Raw genomic sequence first — 14241 nt, 5'->3', positions numbered from 1 at the left:
TATCCCAGGGTCAGGCGGCCCTTCCAGCATTGAGAACACCCCCTACCAGGGCACGTCCCTGTGTGGATACCCTTCTCACCCCAACTCCAACATGATAGCTTTCACTGCCTGCACTTCCATGACAACACACATCCTCTACAGTGTACTTTTAAAAATACATGATCTCTTCTGCTTTTGATAAAGCCTCTGTGAGGTAGTTAAGGAATATATTATTATCTATAATTTTTCTTTGAGGAGATCTTCAAGGATCTAATTCAAGAGAAATGGAGTGACTTGCCCAAGGTCACACAGTTTCTACAAAGCAGGGTCTGAATGTAAGGCTCTTTTCACTACCTGAATCCAGGATGCCTCTAAACATATGCTAGAGTTACAGTAACTTTTCTTTTTTCACCAGTGGAAATATGTTTCGAACTCATTCCCTCTGTGGTCAACTCTGACTTCTAGGTGTTTCTTTTCCTGCAAAATATGTGACAAGCAATGGTGTGGTAGAAAAAGGACTGGTTGTAGAACCAAGACACTTAAAAACTTTAGCTCAAGCCCAGATCTGAGATTTTAGGCAAGTTAATTACTTTTCTCAATTATAAAAAGGCTAGACTAGGGACTTCCCTGGTGGCGCAGTGGTTAAGAATCCACCTGCCAATGCAGGAGACACGGGTTCGAGCCCTGGTCCGGGAAGATCCCACATGCCGCGGAGCAACTAAGCCTGTGCGCCACAACTACTGAGCCTGCAAGCCACAACTACTGAGCCCATGTGCCACAACTACCGAAGCCCGCACACCTAGAGCCCATGCTCCGCAACAAAGAAAAGTCACAGCAGTGAGAAGCCCGCCCACCGCAACAAAAGAGTAGCCCCTGCTCGCCGCAACTAGAGAAAGCCCTCGCACAGCAACGAAGACCCAACGCGGCCAAAAATAAATAAGTAAATTAAAAAAAAAAAAAAAGGCTAGACTAGAACAGTGGTTCTCTCCCTGGGGCTGAATGAGACGGGAGCTATAGGGATTTTACCAACGACAGAAATGCTTGCGAAATTTAGCTACAAATATCTGATTCCATAATTCCTATATATATGCATGTATATATATATATATATATATATATATATAATTTTATTGAAGTATAGTTGATTTACAATGTTCTGTGATTCCATAATTCTTAACATCCCTTCCAATTCGCGTAATTGTAACAAGGCAATCTATTTTTATTCGATATGTGTTAGCTGTTTTTATTCTTATCAATCTCATCTTTCCTTCAAATATATTTTATTAGTGGCCTAATTATGTGCCAAGTACCGTATTATCTGGTTTTTGTAGTAGTCCCTTTCCGAGGTGTCACTGTCATTTAGAATTTTATCCTTATCTTCCAAACTGGGAACTTGAAAATATTCGCATCTAAGTCGTGTTGTTTATAAACATGCCGGGTTCCTCTCTGGTCCTTCCTCCACCCACATTTCAAGGCTGGTCCCTCTCGGCTCACAGCCATTAAATGAATTCCTCTTGGAAACAACCTCCTTCACCTACCAGTGGTTCCATCAACACTAATTTCCTGGCCGGTCGGTGGGAATTCGGGTGGGACGTTTTGGAAGTTTGAATGACTCCCCAGCACACACCTGCCCCACAGCAGGGCATAACCTGCTCGCTGTGCTGTTAATCCTAGGCTCGGACCCACGGAGGTCGCGGGGCGGCTGCTAATTGATTTAAGATTCTCCCCCGGTCAAGAGGTGGCCCTGGCGGGGCTCTAATTTCCTCGGTTCGGAGAGCCAGAGCACAGACGCAGCGTGCGCCGCTTTTCACTGCGCAGTAACTTCCCCGGCCTCTGCGTTCACTTAGAAACGCCGGAGCCGGCAGTTCGCACGCGCCCGCTGTCCTCCTCCCGGGGCCGCGCTCGCCGCGCCACCGCGCGTGTCCTCAGGGAGCCTCTGCCTCCCTCCGCCTCCCCCGCCCCGCGTGCCCTTCAGCCTGTCCCTCCGTCGGGCTGACGCGAGAGGAACGCGGCGCGCGCGCCGGCGGCAGAACGACGTGCGCGAGACGCACGGCCCCGCGCGGAGCGCCGGAAGGAGCCGGACCGGGACCAAGCGCGTCGTGCGCGCGTCGTGCGCGCGCCGCCGTCCGCCGTCCGCGGCCCCCTCCCCGCCACCCAGCGCCCGGCTGTGGCCTCGCGCGCGCGCACTGAGGCACCGCCGCCGCCGCCGCCGCCGCCGCCGCCGCCGCCGCCGCCGCGGCTGCTGCTCCGGCTGCTGCAGGAGGCGGCGCTGGCTGGCGGCTGCGCTCGCTCCAGTCGGCGAGCGGAGCAGCGAGCGAGCGTGTGTGTGTTTTTTAAAGATGGCCGGAGCGGCGGCGGCGGTGGCCGCGGGAGCAGCAGCTGGAGCCGCCGCGGCAGCCGTATCGGTAGCGGCTCCGGGCCGGGCCTCGGCGCCCCCACCGCCCCCGCCGGTGTACTGTGTGTGCCGGCAGCCGTACGACGTGAACCGCTTCATGATCGAGTGCGATATCTGCAAGGACTGGTTCCACGGCAGGTAAATAAGCCCCTTCTAGCCCCGCCGCCGCCGCCGGCCACCGGCCAACCGCCGCCTTCGCCGCTCCGGCCGCCCGCGCCGCCCTCCGCCCGGCCGCCGCGCCGAGCGCCGAGGGGCCCCGGCGCCGATCCCCCGGCCCGGGCAGCGGGGCGCGCGGGGCCCCGGGCTCGCCGGGCGCCGGGCGGGCTACGGGGGCTGGTGGGATCGCCCGGCCGGGCGAAGAGTCGCCACAACAAACGGGAACAAAGGGGACCAGCCGAGAAGTTGGCAGGAGGAGACCGGGGCGAGGGGACGCGGCCGGGGTAGGCGCCGGCGGAGGCGGCGGGCGGAGCGCCGGCCCGGCCCGCCGCCCCTCGCCGCACCCGCAGCCCGCAGCCCGCAGCCCGCCGCCGCCCCGCCCGCCCGGGGCTCCCGGCCCGGAGTCGCCGCCCGGCCGGCCGCCGTGCCCGGCCGGGCGCCGCGCCTTCCTTCCGGGCGGCGACCGGCTGGCCACGGCCCGGGGTCTCCAGAAATTGCCCTCCTTCCCCCCGCCTCCGTCAGCGGGTCGCGGTCGCGCCCCCTTCCCCGGTCTTTATCAAACTTCCTCGGCTGCGGGGCGCTGAGACGGGGGCGTCGGTAGCGCCAGCCCGGCGGGGCTCCGTGGAGTAAACAGAGCAACAGATGAGGCACTCTCGGGGACTTGAAAGATGCCAGTCGGAAGTTCGGGGCCGGGGGTCCCGGGCGGGGCGGCGGGGCGGCTCGGGTCGTGGCCTCCACCCGCCACCCCGGCGCAACCCGTCCCGGCGGGGGTGGAGCGGATGGAGTGGGCAGCGGGGCCCGAAGGGACAGCCTCTCGTCCCCAACCCCCCGCGTCGCCCCCGTGCCGCAGCCCAAACTTTACAAAGAGTGAAATTTCCCGTCGCCCGAGGGGCCGGCGACACCCGGGCGGCCCGGGGCCAGCGCCCGGGGGCCTGATGCGGGCCAACTTTCGCCGGACGGTGGGGATTTCGGGTCGGGTGGCGGGGGCGGCGAGTGTCGCCCTCTGCCTCGGCCGCCGCCTGTGTTTCGGGTTTGACGTTTGTGAGAGCTTGGGCCGCCTCCGCCGCCGAGCCGCCGACTCGTGTGTTTTGTAATCAAAGTGTGAGGCTAATAAAGGGCGGCGCCACAGCCTCTTGACTCCGGCGTGGGAGGGATTCGCAGGCATTTAAACAAAGAAACTAGTTGAGGTTGGGCTCCCAAAGTCCTTATTTGGGTCTTGTGGCAAAGCCTGCGGTCACTTTTAGGTGATGCAGGTTTCCCGAGCACCGTTTCGTGTCGTATCTGGGTGAGAGTACGCTCGCGGGTAAGAGCAGATATGGTGACTGTGATTGTAGGAAGTGTCCTTTGATTGACAGCAGGACATTTAAATACAGCCTCCGCTCCCCCCTCCCCAATTTTGCAGAAACGCTACACGACCAGGCCAGATGTCTTAGTCTCCCTCTACTGGACCTGGGAGAGAAAACCAGTTAAATTACAGCGTTCTTGTCAGTGTTCAGTGCTAGGTACAGTTGGTTTTATTTAATTTTCAACTACAGCTAGTTTTAATCAGTTTTCAGGTTGCACAGTTCTGACAGCACAACAACAGAGGGGGAAAAAAAAACACAACAAATTGTCACTGTAAAAGAAGGACAGCATCCTTATTTTGTATATCAGATAATCTTTCAATAGTCTGGTATATGCTGGGAATGTTATTGCAAATGTGCCGCTTTGTAATGAAGAATAAATTATCTAAAGTTCTTTTTTTATTACTTGAAACCGATGTTTTGCCTATATTTTGATTGTATGTAAAACTGAAATATGAAGATACCAAGTCTTGCCAATTCTATTTCTACATCCTTTTTTCCCATCATAGGCAACCAGAATAGAGATTATCCAAAAATCTAGGTTACATATAGAATAAAACCCAAATCCCTGGTGATTATGTAAATTCTTATTTTTTTCAAAGAACTATTTTAGCTGCATAAAAAATTTGTCCCATGGTACAATGTAGAGATTTGATAGGTTAATATATTTTTGACTACAATTTTATTTATCTTAATTTAAGTAACACTATAACCATGAAAAGCTGCAGGTAGTTTATGGAGAATTTTGTTAATACATTTAAATACAAATTCGTAAATAGGAGAAGTTGAAGGGAGAATAAAGAGGGTGTGTGTGAAGGAGGGAGAGCAGGGCCAAAACAAGTATGGTCTCCTTTGTCACATAGATTTGTGTGACTTTATATCTGTGGAAGTGACTTTGAAAAGTGCTTTTTGAACCCAGGGCTTTTTTGACCAGCAATCCTTGATAAGTTAATGTGATTCAGATGTCAAAAGTTAGAAGATTTCGTGATAATGTCCTGCCATGCTTATTAGCAAGTTTAATTCTTAATGAAACATTGGTAATTTGGGGTCCATATGTTTTTCCTGTAATCAATGTTTACTTTGTTTATTGTACCACAAAATGAATGCTTTGTTGAACACAGCAAAATGTTCCTTAGGTATTAATTATTAAACAACTGTCATTTGTTTATGTGAGAATTGGCCCCTAAAGTACCAAAGTACAGCTTTAACCCCCATGCTCAGCTTTCCTTTGGTTTCCAGGGATGGTCCATCTGCAGAAGAGAAAGAGAGGGTAGGAGGGTGGATACAGAGAATTGTCTTTCCTGTATAACTTCTTGGTACTTTTATTTTTTTCGAGTAGAAGAATTTTTTAAACTCAAGGAGTCAGTAGATTTTGGTATAAATTTGGGTTAACTCTGCCTGGAGTTTCTGACATCTGGAAATCCGAAAAGTTTTTGCCCTAATTTATCCTTAGTGGGAAGGAAGATCCTCCCTTGATGCTTTTTAGCCAGGCATGAGGGCAGATGGAACCAGCTTCCTCCAGGTTTGAGGCTTTTGAACTTTGACTGCATCCTTGGTGTTCAGGAATTCCAGTCCCTCAGTCTGCCTAAGCCTTTTTGGTAAGTGAGAGGGGAAAAGAACATGTGCCCAGGGTACAGCATATAATTGATACCCTAGGGGCAGCAAGCTAAGGAATTAACAGGATTTTCCTGGCAGGTTCCTTCCAACCTAGAGACGGAGTTTTTCCTCTCTGAGTCCTTGGTGGAAGTAAGACAATGGAGGTCTTTCTTGACAATGCCCTACCCCCTACTAATTTCTAGGATAGATGTCTTTCCATAGAGCTTTTATATCATCCTATGCAAAATGGCATCATTGCCCTAATTCAGTTGTATTATAATGTCTTTTGTCTCCCCATTATAATGTAAACACCTTTATTTATTAGTCTTGTTATTCATATATTCATTTTGATTGGCAAAAGTAACATATTGTAGAAAAATTGGGAGGTACAGAAGAGAATCAAGAATATGAAATTACCCATGTCTTCCAGTGATTACCAGTACTTTAACATTTAAGGTATACGTATGTCTTTTTAAAAATAAAACAAAACTAGGAATTTATTTTATGTATTCTACTGTTACCTAACGTTCATTAATGTATACTTTTTCCTATATCTTTTTTTTTTTTTTTTTGCTGTACGTGGGCATCTTACTGTTGTGGCCTCTCCCGTTGCGGAGCACAGGCTCTGGACGCACAGGCTCCGGGCGCGCAGGCTTGTGGCCATGGCTTACGGACCCAGCCGCTCCGTGGCATGTGGGATCTTCCCGGACCGGGGCACGAACCCGTGTCCCCTGCAACGGCAGGCGGACTCTCAACCACTGCGCCACCAGGGAAGCCCTTTCCTATATCTTTAATGATCTTTGAGAAACATTTTCGGTGGCTGCATAGAGTTTCATTTCATGGAAGTACAATACATTTCAAAATCATTCTCCTCTTGTTAGTTTTTTACTTTGTTTACTAGTTTTTCTTCTATTTCCTAATGATGGATGGTTGATTGACATCCTTCTGAATAAACCATTGTTGAGCATCTCTGTTTCCTAGAATAAATCAAATGAGTTAACACATGTAAAACACTTAGAAGAAGATCTGGCCCATGTAAATACTCAATAAGAAATTTCCTTGAAGTAGAATTATTAGTCACAGGGCATAGATATTTTTAGGCTTCTTGTGCCTATTGCCAGAATGTCTTTCAGAAAGGTTATTTCAGTTTATACTCTCACCTACTGCCTACTTGCGTTTCCCTGGATTCTCACTAAGGTATTATTAACCATTATCTCCCTCCCCCCAGCCCTCCCCCAAAAAACCCAAACAAACAAAAATGTTGCCATTCTGCAGATACCAAAAGACAGATCCATGAACCCAGAAGCCCATTCATGGCAGCACTATTCATGTTATCCCCAAACTGGAGCAACTTAACTGTCATCAATAGTCGATTATATAAATTGTGGTATAATCATAAAATGGAATGCTACTTAGCCATAAAGAAGGAATGCACTACTGATGTATGCAACAACGTGGGTGAATCCCACGGATATAAGGTTGAACAAAAGAAGACCGACATGAAAGCATATACTGTTTGATTCTACTTATATGAAGTTCAAGTACAGGCATAATTGGGTAGAAGTCATACTAGTATTGATACTCACCACTCTGGGGCTGTTTACTGAGAGGAGGCTCAAGGGAGCTTCTGAGGTGCAGGAAATGTTCTATATCTTGGTCTTGGGTTGTTGTTACATGAGTGTATATAGATGGAAAAGTTCACTGAGCTGTATGGGCACTGAAGATTTTTTTAAAGCTTTATAACACTTCAAACATTAAAATAAAAAGTTTAAAAAATTAAAAATTTGCCACTTTAGTAGCTGACACATAGTATTTTGTAATTTTATTTCATTTCTTTTTCCGGACACAAGGGACTGCCTCTTGTGCTTTATCGAGTATGATGTTGGCTTTGGCCCAGTTTGCAGTGTGCCTGGCGCTGTTCTTGGTGCTAGGAATATAACAATGAACAAAGCAAAGTCCTTGCTATCCTGTAACTTACATTCTGTGGAGGTGGGGATGGTGGGGAGGTGGGACAGATGAGTAAATATACATGACAAAAGAATGCTAAGTGCTGTGAAGAAAAACTGAGTTAGGAGAAGAGGGAGGACTGGGGGTGGTATAAGACTACTTTCATACGGTGTGATATGGAAGGCTGTGTGAAGGAGCCATTTGAACACTAGAAAATTTCGGATTTCACTCAGAGCAAATAGTCAAATATTTTGAGTGGAGGAATAAACGATCTGACTTAACCTTTAAAAGGTTCACTCTGGCTGCTACATGGAGAAAATACTGGAGGGGGAGGCAAAGGTGACAGGCAGGTGAGTAAGAAAGCTATTGTGATAATCCAGGTGAGGGATGATTTTAAACGTTTGAGTGGTTTTGGTAATTTACAAATGTCCTATATTAATTTTCATTCCTGAAGTTTGAATGAACGAAGAGCCTGGTTTATGGGGATGGAAGCATTTTACCTAGAATAGTGCTATTGGATAGGAGTTTCTCAGCTACTCACTCTTAGAGTCCCAGGAACTCAGGAACACTTGTTGAATGCTTTACCAAGTTCTAGGCACTGTTCTAACTGCATTAGCTGTATTAATTAACTCATCTAACTCTCACTGTAACCTTGCTGGGTAAGTGTTGTTGTCATCTCCATTTTACAGATGAGGAATCTGAGGGTTGAGAGGTCGGTAACTTTCCCAGGGCTGCAGAGCTAGAAGGTCGTAGAGCCAGACCTGATCTCTGTCTCTATCGTGGGGTGGGGGTGGGGGAGGGGTGTGATGCAGGTAAAACAGATGTGCCAGAGCTCCAGAGAAATGCATCTGTAAACATCTTCCTTTTTTTCCTTTATTAAAATTATTTTCTTTGGTGTAAATATGTTTAAAATGATCATAACTGCCTTGGGAACAGAGTATGAAATCAGTATTTGAAAAGTTTTATAATTAACTCTGTTTCATCCTTATTATAATGGATTTCTTATTGGAGCGTATTTTGATTTTTTTTAATGTTAAGGATGGGAATTATTTTTAAAATTTGTTTTATCTATGTTTCCGCTTAATGATCAAGTCTTTTAGTATTATAAACTTAATAGGTGAACATGTATCTCCCTGTAAGAGACAAAAAGTCCATTTATGGGCTCCCCTGGTGGCGCAGTGGTTGAGAGTCCGCCTGCCGATGCAGGGGACACGGGTTCGTGCCCCGGTCCGGGAAGATCCCACATGCCGCGGAGCGGCTGGGCCCATGAGCCATGGCTGCTGAGCCTGCGTGTCCGAAGCTTGTGCTCTGCAACGGGAAAGGCCACATCAGTGAGAGGCCCGCGTACCGCAAAAAAAAAAAAAAAAAAAAGGTCCATTTACTGAGTTTCTCAACATCTTTTTTTGATGTGACAGTTTAGAATATATGAGTATTTTCTTCATATGTTTCACTTATAATAGTATTCTACATATATACTCAGTTTTGCTATTTGAACTAAAATATGTTGTGAAATGGAGTCTTATCTCAGAATGCTTAGTGGCACTAACATACAGTTCTCTCATCAAGCTTTAAAAATTTTTAAACCATCAGTTTGGAGCAGATTTCTGCTTGGTATGCTGTCATATCCTGTGTTCTTAGGTATGAAATTGAGTTTACTGATCACCTAAAGGGGATGAATGCCTTTATATTTGATGATCTGACATCGTGGGGCTCAAGAATAAGAACAGAACAGGAGTAAGTAAAGGAATTTGATTATAAAGCAAGCTTTGGTTGGTTTGAGCAGTTGAAACCCCACAATAATTTGCACAGTTTTTGAGCAGTTGGTCAGTGCTGATGTTGAAGCTGCTACCAAGCATCTAATTCTTTTTAGAAGTTACATTTTATTAATGTAGTGATTACCTTCTTACTTTTCCATTAATATTATACTTTTTCCATTAATTATGGTGTGAATAAATGGTAACATGATTTTTTTAAAATTATTTATTTATTTATTTATTTTTGGCTGTGTTGGATCTTTGTTGCTGTGCGTGGGCTTTCTCCAGTTGCGGCGAGCCGGGCTACTCTTCGTTGCAGTGGCAGGCTTCTCTTTGTGGTGGCTTCTCTTGTTGCGGAGCACGGGCTCTAGGCAGGTGGGCTTCAGTAGTTGTGACTCGCGGGCTCTAGAGCGCAGGCTCAGTAGTTGTGGCGCACGGGCTTAGTTGCTCCATGGCATGTGGGATCTTCCCAGACCAGGGCTTGAACCCGTGTCTCCTGCATTGGCAGGCGGATTCTTAACCACTACACCACCAGGGAAGTCCGACATATGATTTTTGTATGTATTTGTGTGAGCCCTGGTTCCTTTTATTGGAGAATGGTTGTTAGAAACCAAGGTCTGGTACTCGGTAGGCTCATTGCTTCTAGATGTTCTCAGTGGACAGAGCTAGGAAATAGTCTAGTCACGCACATGCACACACACCTGTATTTGCGTTTATGTCTATTTGTATTAAAACCATAAAACTTTATAGTGATACCTTTGATTCTAATCTAACACCACAGGGTTCATTTTAAACTTCCCCCTTTCCTTACTTATGACTTTGTTGACTAACAGAAATGCAGCTCTCATTATCTACAATATATTTATTTGTTCAATCCTAGTGTATACATAAAGTACATAAAGTAGTTCTCAAATTGCTAACCCATACCCTTCTGAGAAACCCAGTTTGCTAAGTAGATTACAGTATTTGTGTGTAGGGTTTTTTTTGTTTTGTTTTTAGCCTTATAGTATCTAGGCAGAAAACCGTTTTCTAAAGTTAACTTACTTCTTTTCTTCTACTTTAGTGTGTTATTTATTTGTAATATAGTTCAGGTTTATTTGTTACTGTTTATGTTGCATTTTGGATTCCTCCTCTGTCCTGGTTGGTTTTAATTGTTGGTTTATATTTTGGGTATGTGGAACATTACTGTGGTTCTGAGAAGCCAGAAGTTACATGAAAAGGAATACTCAGAAGTGTCTTGCCCTCTTCGCTCCTCCTACCCGTCCCGGTCCCCCATCTCCCCGATCCCCACGAGTAATCACTCTCTTTAGTTTCTGGTTTATCCTTTCTGTGTGGAGTTTTTTGTTCGTTTTCCCATACATGTGCAGATCCTGTGTATTTTCTTATATCTACTTTTTTTACACTGTGTAGCATACGATAAATACTCTTCACTTTGCTTTTTTTTACTTAACGGTGTACACTGGAAATCACTCCATGTCAGTTCCTAGAGCTCTTCTTTATTCTTTTGAACAGCTGTATGGTACTCCTTTGTGTGCATGTACCCTGTTTTATTCATCCATTTTCTTGTGTATGGGCATTTAGGTTGTTTATCATATTTTATAGTTACAAACAATGCTGTAATGAATAACCTTGTGCATATGTATTTTCATATTAATGGAGGTATATCTTCAGGTTAGATTGCTAGAAGTGGGATTACTTGGTCAGAAGATTAAGAGCATTGTTTTGTCAGGATTACCAGATTTCCCTCCAGAATGGTTGGACTAGCTTTCATTCCCACCAACAGTGTAGGAAAGTGCAGCTTTCTCCACATTTTTGTCATCAGGATGTGTTGTCATGTTTTTAACCTTTGCCAATCTGATAGGTGACAAATGGTATCCATGTTTTGATCTGCATATCTCTAATTACAAGTGAGTTTGAACAATTTTTCATGGGGCTGAGGGCCATTTTCCTTCCTTCTTTCTTTCTTTCTTTCTTTTTCTTTTTTTATGTTTTTAGAATCATCTGTTTATATATTCTGAGAGCCCCTGCATGTGTTTGAGCAAGCATACATGGGATGGTTAATGGAAACTAGTTGAACGTTAAGATTCACTTACTGGCATGGACATATATACACTACCAAATGTAAAATAGCTAGCTAGTGGGAAGAAGCTGCATAGCACAGGGAGATCAGCTCAGTGCTTTGTGACCACCTAGAGGGGTGGGATAGGGAGGGTGTGAGGGAGATGCAAGAGGGAGGGGATATGGGAATATACATATATATATAGCTGATTCACTTTGCTATAAAGCAGAAACTAACACACCATTGTAAAGCAGTTATACTCCAATAAAGATGTTAAAAAAAAGAAGATTCACTTACTGGGTTGGTTTGTAATTCATCTGAATGTTGCTAGCGACCATGATGGTTTTGACTTTAATTTCAATTTTTGTGGATTTTTTGGAGAAACTTTCAAACATAAACAGAAATAAATAGGATAGTGTAATAGGCTTCTAGATAACCATCACTCCACCTTAGTGATTATCAATTCATTCATGACCAATCTTGTTTCATCTAACCCTGCCCCCATTTCCCTTGCACTTGGTGTTATTCTGAAGTGAACTGGTGACGTGTCATTATATCTGTGACTATTTCAGCATGTATATCTGTTAAGATAAGGCCTCTTTTAAGAAAAACTACAATACCTTTAAAACAACTAAAAATAATTGAAAATTGTGTAATATCATCAGTATTCAAATTTTCAGTTGTATCATAAATGTCATAATATTTTTTACTGTTTTGGTATAGTAAATGGTAAATACAGTAAATTTTGGTATTGTAGTTTGAATCAAGGTCCACATAAGGTCCACACATTATGATTAGTTGATGTGTCTATTAATCTGTAGCAGTGGTTCTCAACTGGATGGGATTTCGCCTCCCAGGGTACACTTGGCAATGTCTAGAGACATTTTTTATTTTGGCAGGGGGATGGGGTGGGGTTGTTCCTGGCATGTCATAGGTAGAGGGCAGGGATGCTGCTAAACATCCAGCACAGGGCAGCTCCTACAAGAGAGAATTATCTGATCCTAAATGTCCATAGTGCTGCTGTTGGAAAACCCTGATCTGTAGATTTTCCTCATGTTTCTCTTTTTTCCTTTGCAATTTATTTGTTGCAGAAAGTGGTTATTTATCCTCTGAAGTTTTCCACTTTCTGGATTTTGCTTATTACATCTTTGCAGTATCTTTCAACATGTTCCTCTCTTTCCTGTAAATTGGTAGTTGGAGCTAGACAAGCTTGATCAGATTCAGGTTTTTCCCGCCAAGAATATTTTGTAAGTGGGCGGTGTAGTCTTCTATCAGGAGGCATGAAATGTCTGGTTGTTTCTCTTTTTGTCATGTTTGCTGCCATTGATCAATGCCAGTATCCATTCATTCATTCATTAGCAGTTGCAAAATGCTATTTTAATTTTAAAATTTCTTCTTCATTTGTTAGCTGGAATACTTCTATAAAGAGAAAACTTTCCTTCATCTACTCCTTTGGTTACCATTTGTATAGGAGAGGTAGATTTAAACGCTTGATTTGGCTTCCCTGGTGGCACAGTGATTAAGAATCCGCTTGCCAATGCAGGGGACATGGGTTTGAGCCCTGGTCCGGGAAGATCTCACATGCCACGGAGCAACTAAACCGGTGTGCCACAACTACTGAGCCTGCGCTCTAGAGCCTGAAAGCCACAACTACTGAGCCTGCATGCCACAACTGCTGAAGCCCGCGTGCCTGGAGCCCGTGCTCTGCAACAAGAGAAGCCACCGCAATGAGAAGCCCGCGCACCACGGTGAAGAGAAAGGTCGCCACAACTAGAGAAAGCCTGTGTGCAGCAACGAAGACCCAACGCAGCCAAAAATAAAATAAATAAATTTAAAAAATAATGATAATAAGATGGGAGAATTCCCTAAAAACAAACAAAAAAGCTTGATTCTTTCCCTTCATCACTAGTTTTGAAATTCATTGGCTCATTAGCATCCTCTATTGAATATTAAAGGAAAAATTCAGTGTATAATATTTATTAGCTTTAAGCAATATGAAGTAAAATGATGAATTGTAAAAAAGGTCCATGTCTCCTGTGACCACATAACTTGTAATTAAAAAACAAAAAGAAACCCCCCAAAATCTGGTGAGAAATTCAAGCAATGTAGAAGGATAAAAAAGTGAAAAGTGAAAGTCTCTTGTCTCCTTCCTGCAGTCCTCTTTCCCCAGTGGTAAATACCATTAACAATTTTGAATTTCCATCCGTATATGAAGGGTTCGTATGGTTCATACGGTATACGTGGTTTTGTACCTTGCTCTTTTTCATTTATTAAAATATTCTGGAGGTCTGGGAGAGCTTTTCACATCAGCATATACAGATATCTCATTCTTTTTAATGGCTGTGTAGAATTCCATTCTGTGGATTTACCATAATTTACCTGGTTCTCTGTTGAGGAATTCTTCATCTGGTTTCTCTTCTCTCTCTCTCTCTCTCTCCCTCTCTCTCTTTTTCTTGTATTTACTTAACAGTGCTGCAATGTATATATATATATATATGTGTGTGTGTGTGTGTGTGTGTGTGTATCTTTATTCTTGATGAGCATTTACATATTCTTAAGGTAAGTTCCTACATTATACATTTTGAAATTGTTTTTAGCTGTAGTCCTATTTACAGTTTATTTTCTAAAGGCACTGTTGATCAAAGACAGGAAGCATAAGGAACGCTGGTACTGAAATATAAGTTTGATGAACTTAAACGTACCAACTATGCAAACGTAAGATACTTCTTTACCAGTATGTAAGTTGCATTCATCTGGTGATTCTAATACATCAAAAAATCATTGTTAGAGGAAATACATTGACATATCCAATTTGTATTTTATTATGGGGGGGGAATAAAACTCTTCCAGAATGCTTTGTGGAGAAGTGCTGAACTCTTCCTTTGTAAACTGGAAGTGTTTTACTTGAGCACAAAACACAGAAATTCAAGCATAATATTTACTTCTATTTATCAGTTAGTAATCATAACAGTCTGTTATCATGCAATAAATTATGAAACTGAAAAGGCTGGA

At 44.2% G+C, this 14241-nt stretch overlaps 1 protein-coding gene across 1 annotated transcript in view; it reads left to right on the top strand.

The window, feature by feature from the left end:
- The first annotated feature begins 2318 nt into the window (after window positions 1–2318).
- The window catches only part of KDM7A (lysine demethylase 7A), a 74762-nt gene continuing 62839 nt past the window's right edge, over window positions 2319–14241 (top strand). Inside the window, exon 1 of the mRNA XM_065883879.1 lies at window positions 2319–2512. Within this exon, the coding sequence (XP_065739951.1) occupies window positions 2319–2512 (194 nt within the window). The remainder of the gene's footprint in view (window positions 2513–14241) is intronic.

The sequence above is a fragment of the Phocoena phocoena genome, chromosome 9 (genome assembly GCF_963924675.1).
Source record: "Phocoena phocoena chromosome 9, mPhoPho1.1, whole genome shotgun sequence".
NCBI lineage: Eukaryota > Metazoa > Chordata > Mammalia > Artiodactyla > Phocoenidae > Phocoena > Phocoena phocoena.
Note: the sequence above shows the minus strand (reverse complement) of the source record. Positions and strands in the feature narration are given on the sequence as shown.